This window comes from Chenopodium quinoa, unplaced genomic scaffold (assembly GCF_001683475.1).
Source record: "Chenopodium quinoa cultivar QQ74 unplaced genomic scaffold, ASM168347v1, whole genome shotgun sequence".
Lineage (NCBI taxonomy): Eukaryota > Viridiplantae > Streptophyta > Magnoliopsida > Caryophyllales > Amaranthaceae > Chenopodium > Chenopodium quinoa.
Genome location: NW_018742484.1, coordinates 3,984,774 through 3,990,249, shown reverse-complemented (window position 1 = coordinate 3,990,249; position 5,476 = coordinate 3,984,774). Strand labels below are relative to the sequence as shown.

Sequence of the window (5,476 nt, the reverse complement as noted above, 5' to 3'; positions counted from 1 at the left end):
CCAATATTGCCCAAATTGAAGGACTTGGCCCATTACAGATTTAGAGTATTACTATGTGAACTCTATGAGCTACCAGTAAAATGAACATCAATTGATTGATAGCCAAAATTATGCTTATGGAGTTATGGGTGATGAAAATGACAAATGAGACATCCGGGAGTTTACAAAACATGAATTTTTATTTATTTATTTATTTTAATTTTTTTTGTTTTCTTGACAAGACAAAACATAAATTATTTATAGGATCCTTGTGATATTTTAGAATTTTGGGTTGATACTATTAATGTAAGTCGCTTAAATTTTTGCAGAAGGCAATTTATTTAATATATGAAAGTATAACGCTAAATATTAATTACGTTTAAAAATACATCTACTTCCAACTTGAAGCACAATAATTTATGAAAAAGGTGAGGACGAGGGTTAACAGAATATGATTCTTGTCATACTCGATCAATCAACATATATATCAACACTTTCCATAGTCCATGCATAAAAATTTTAGTTTGACACTAGCTAGTAATGTAAATCCCTCAAATATTGTATTGTATTCCTAATATACCAAATTTATCAAAAACTAATTCAAAATACCTCAATTATTTGGGAAAATATAGTACAAAGAATCATAACTATTATCAAACAAAATTGAAAAATGTGAGTTATACAATAACAATCCACCTAGCTACGAGATTAATTTACATACACCAAAAATGGATTTTCCAAAAATGATATGCACTAAATCATGAATCTTCCTATACTATACCATAGTATGCAATGTACCAAAACAAAAATGTTCTTAGAGAATACTACGTACATGCATTTTGCGTGACATTTCTCTACCAAGGCAGAGGAGCAACCCAAACCGCAGAGGGATCCGAAGTTTTCAACCAATTGGGTTGCATCCAACAAATCGATTTGATACCCGAATAATCCATATCATAAACACCCATATCATTTCCGGGTCGAATAAACCCGAAATCCTTCACATTCCTTTGTCTATCATCCGTGAAATATATTTTGTTCCCTTCAATCCCACTATGACTAACCTCCAATAAAGACAAACAAATAGAATTAGTCATACCCAAGAACAATGCATACTCCCCAAGTCCATAGACCTCGACCCATTTACCAATACCCGAATCCATTTTACACACCCGAAACTCCCGGGTCGAAATCGAAGGATCCACATAGGGGGCATTATCGTAAATATCCTCATCATCGCTGGCATTTTCGTAATAAAATGCTTCATTAAATTGAAATCTCCTAAGTACCCTACAAAGCTCCCCTTTAATTTCTACCAAGTAATATTTCTGCCTTACAAATTTCGACACATCGGACGGCTGAGATGAAATCTCCTTAATCAAACAACGGTCAAGATTGCAAGTGTATATCTTACCATAATCATTCACTACATAAAATCCTCCCTTAAAAAAAAAACCATCAGAAAACCCACATTCATCTTCACAACTCAAAAAATGCAACTTAGTCCAAGAAACATCACCAACCCTACAAAACGCAGCACCTTGTACTTCATAAAGTATCAAAACGACACACTTGGAGTCAAACGAAGGAGAAGAAGAAAGAAGCGCCTTTTCAACATTTTCCGAAATTCTTGGAAGCCAACGACGCCGTTTGATGAAAGGATTAAGTAGGTATATCGAATTAGACGAGCTATGATTGTCTACGGTGAGGACTAGCCAACCATAATACGAGCCGCGACACCGGTGAGAACAGGGGACGTTGATATTGTGATAATGCTGATCGGACGGTGGGAAATTGATGAATTTCCGGTGATGGGTTTTACGTGAAATGGTGATGATGAGGCCAGGGATTGGGTGTGATAAGGTGTAGCGATTGTACTTAGCGATTGATCTCCAAGACGAACATACACCGCTGATTCGAATGTGATCAGATGGTTTATTGATTCGTTTAATGATCAAAGATAGGATATCTTTGTTCATTTCTGACCAATCGTGAGTACGAGGTTTAACCATGTTTTTTTGATTGGAGAAATGGAGAGAAAGAAGAAGAGGGAAAAAAAACAGGGGAGGTTGAGACAGGGGAAAACAGAGGTATTTAAGGGTTAGGGTTTAAAGTGTTACTTGGGGATCAAGGATTTTAAGTGGGGATTAAGGTTAAATTAAGGTTTTACTTGGGGATTACGGTTTTGTTAGTGGGGAATAACGGTAAGTCGGTTATGTTTGCCGCTTGGGCATTTTGGGGGTTTTTAGGCTTTAGGTTATGGGTTTTCAAGATTCAAACTAGTCAAAAAAATTTTAAGATACGTAACCATTAACCAAGAGTGACCGAGTGTAACCTCCTATATTTTATTTTATTTTATTTATTTATTTATTTATTTTTTTAAAAAAAAATTTTGATTTTAATTTTTATTTTATTTTTAGGAAAAATTGATTCTAATAATCTCACCTTTAGCCGGTTCGCTATTAATAATCCTATCTTTGGATTATTATTTAATAATCTCACCTTTATAGGGGATCTTCTTCTATTGGTCCCTAACTTGTTGGTAACTGGTTTTGATAGGTTAAAATGCCAAGTGTCGTTTTATAATTGGTTGAAAAATAAAAAAAAAAATTAAAAAATGAAAAAAAAAAAAATCCACCAGCCACCCCTCCACCCACCGTGAAACCCTAACCCTTACCCTAGCCCCATCGAAAACCGGTCGACCTCCACCATGAACCCCCGAAAACTGCCGACCAGAATCAACAACCACCCTACTAATCAAATCCACCACTGAAATCAACCCCTGACCCAAACCCACACTCGAAACCACCACAACCACCATAGCCAAATACCCTCGGAGCTCTGCCGAAAACCGCCATAAACTCCCGATACTATGCCGAAAACCACCATAAACCCCCGAAACTCCCCCTGAAAACACCTATACACCCCCGATACTCTGTCGAAAACCACCATAAACCCCCGAAACTCCCCCGAAAACACCTATACACCCCCAAAACTCCACCGAAAACCCCCTCTAACCGCTCTTGAAGGTTTTTTTTTACTTTTTTATTGAAAATCGAGGTGGTTTTAGGGGAGAGCTAGGTCGGTTTTTGTTAGGAGGAAGTGGAAATGGGTGTTCCGGCGGTAGAAATGGGAATTTCGACGATGGGGATGGGGTTTCCAGCGGTGGGGATGGGGAGGAGCCGAGGAGAGGCTGCCGGAGGTTGGAGGCTTTGGTGGTCGTTGACTTGTTGGGGAGTTTTTTTTTTTTTTAGTTTTTGACCAATTATTTAGTGCCACGTGTCACTTAAATTAAAAAAAATGTTTACCCAATATATAGGATACCGGTCATAAGAACCAATAGATGAAGATCCTCTATAAAGGTGGGATTATTAACAGCGAACCGACTAAAGGTGGGATTATTAGAATCAATTTTTCCTTTTTGTATGTGGATTTATACAACAAATGTATAAGAAAGGATGTAACACTATGTAGTGAGAGTGGGGGATAACTCAACTGGTTAGAGCTTCCCTTCTGGTCACAAAAAATCTTGAGATCGATTCTCATCACGTGCCCTTGTAACTCTCTAAAAAAATAAAAATAAAAAAGTAACAGAATGTAGTGTGAATTAGAAATCACAAAGAAATCCAACCCGACCTATTTTGATCTAAAATGCATGAATCTTTGGTTTTTTCTTTTCAAGTGTGACCCGTAAATTTGGTCAGGCTTGATACGATTTTAAAGGCTTAAATAACTCATACCTTGCATTGCATGTTATTAGCCTGACCCAACTTTGTGATAAGATCTAGTACAAGTTATATACGTAACTTGTTCTCTTTACTTAAAATAAAATGTGTTTTTATGATCTTTATTTATCAAGTCACGATATGTTTAGTCTAGTTTGGTGTATTAGAAAACAAGATTTTACTTCGGCAACATTGACGTAATATCATCTCATAGCTACTGCCTCTAATGCCAACCACTACCATAGAGCCCTAAAATCTTCAAATCATAGTTTGAATTGCTAATTTTATTGATTTAGTTTTAGGTTTGAAAGTTTGATTAGACAAAATCACAAATCAACAAAATCAAGTTAATTTGGCTAAATAGCTTGTAGGAGAAAACATTTAATTGAGGAGAAGGAGATCAACAACCAAAATGAACTGTTGTGTCTCCAATGATTTCTCTCTAGTTCTACTTGGTTGTGGTTGTGGTTGTGGTGTGTACTTGTTGCTTCTTATGCTATTACACTTGCACTACGTAATCAAATAAAAGATATTAAAGCAATGATCAAGGAAAGAGATCAATAATAATAGTAATATAGGGAAGAAAAATCCATATTCAAAATCATCCTTAATTAGTTCGTTAATCAATGAAGAATCATGTCATACACGGATCCAAATCGCTTGATGAGCTGAATCTTATCATGTCATATAAGAAAACAAATCAGTTGATGAGCTAAATCTTAACAATGAGCTCTAGATACTTAAGCCATTTTGATTTTGCCAATGTCATTTGGAGGTTTTTTTTTTTTTTTTTTAAATAAATCAATTCATTAATCAAAAGTCATACAACATTTACAAATGAAATCTAAATCAACAAATACATAAAATTAAATCAAATAAGGGTTTCCTTCATTAAAGCTACAGTCGTTGATGAATAGATCTTGCAATGTGGCACACATCTCTCGCACACATCGCTGGAACATACAGCCTTTTCAGAGAGACGCTTTAACGATTTGTTGTAGCCGTGAGGATGATTTTCATCTGATTCACTTGAACGCCTTTGAAGATTTGACAACCGTTGTGATCCCGGACAACTCTTTACCAACGAGCTGATAATAGGGCAAAAGATTGATTACCTCTTTTATAAACCCTAACACATAAAAAAAAACCCCTAAATAAAAACAAACAACAAAACTAACAAAAACTAACGACTCCACCATAGGGAGACGGACGAATATATACACTACTCATATAGATTTATTGAAAACTAAATTGCAAAACTAAAGAAAAATAAGGGAAAAGGGTTGAAAATAGTCTAATTTTCGAAGAAATTAGACTATTATCGACCTAAACGGCCAAAAATTTGGAGAAACTCTAGAAGAGAGGACGGGAGAGGAGAGTAGCCTATATTGAGCTAATTTGTCTTTTTTTTTATTAATAATTTTTTATCCGTCAAAAGAGTCACAAGGACAATAAAAATTATAAATAAGGGAAGAAAATTTGAACCTATGACCACTGGTCAGACCTTAGCCATTCTAAGACTAAAATCTTAAAAAGATGACAATCAACTAAGCCAAAGCTTCCTAATCAGTGGAGATACCGATTAGTCCAATTAACACATTCAAAACAATAAAGCTCCTTCATAATTACTTATATTTAATATGTTATTATCTAAGTATAAATATATACTCCGTACTAAACCAACCACCTTCCATTTGTTATAACATTCGATACAAGTGCTCTTACTTTGTGAATTATTCAACAATTAAATGTTCTTATTACTCTGTATAATC

The 5,476-nt window shown here is 35.2% G+C and overlaps 1 protein-coding gene across 1 annotated transcript; it reads right to left on the bottom strand.

Moving 5' to 3' along the window:
- Positions 1-678: 678 nt before the first annotated feature.
- On the bottom strand, positions 679-3,059 carry LOC110719451 (putative F-box protein At5g55150). Its single transcript, XM_021898399.1, has one exon. It carries the CDS (start codon positions 1,989-1,991, stop codon positions 834-836), a length of 1,158 nt encoding a protein of 385 aa, XP_021754091.1. The 5' UTR covers positions 1,992-3,059; the 3' UTR covers positions 679-833.
- Positions 3,060-5,476: the final 2,417 nt, after the last annotated feature.

What these genes read in the sequence shown, in the direction of transcription:
- LOC110719451 (XM_021898399.1), bottom strand. Translation starts at nt 1,991, where the DNA reads ATGGTTAAACCTCGTACTCACGATTGGTCAGAAATGAACAAAGATATC.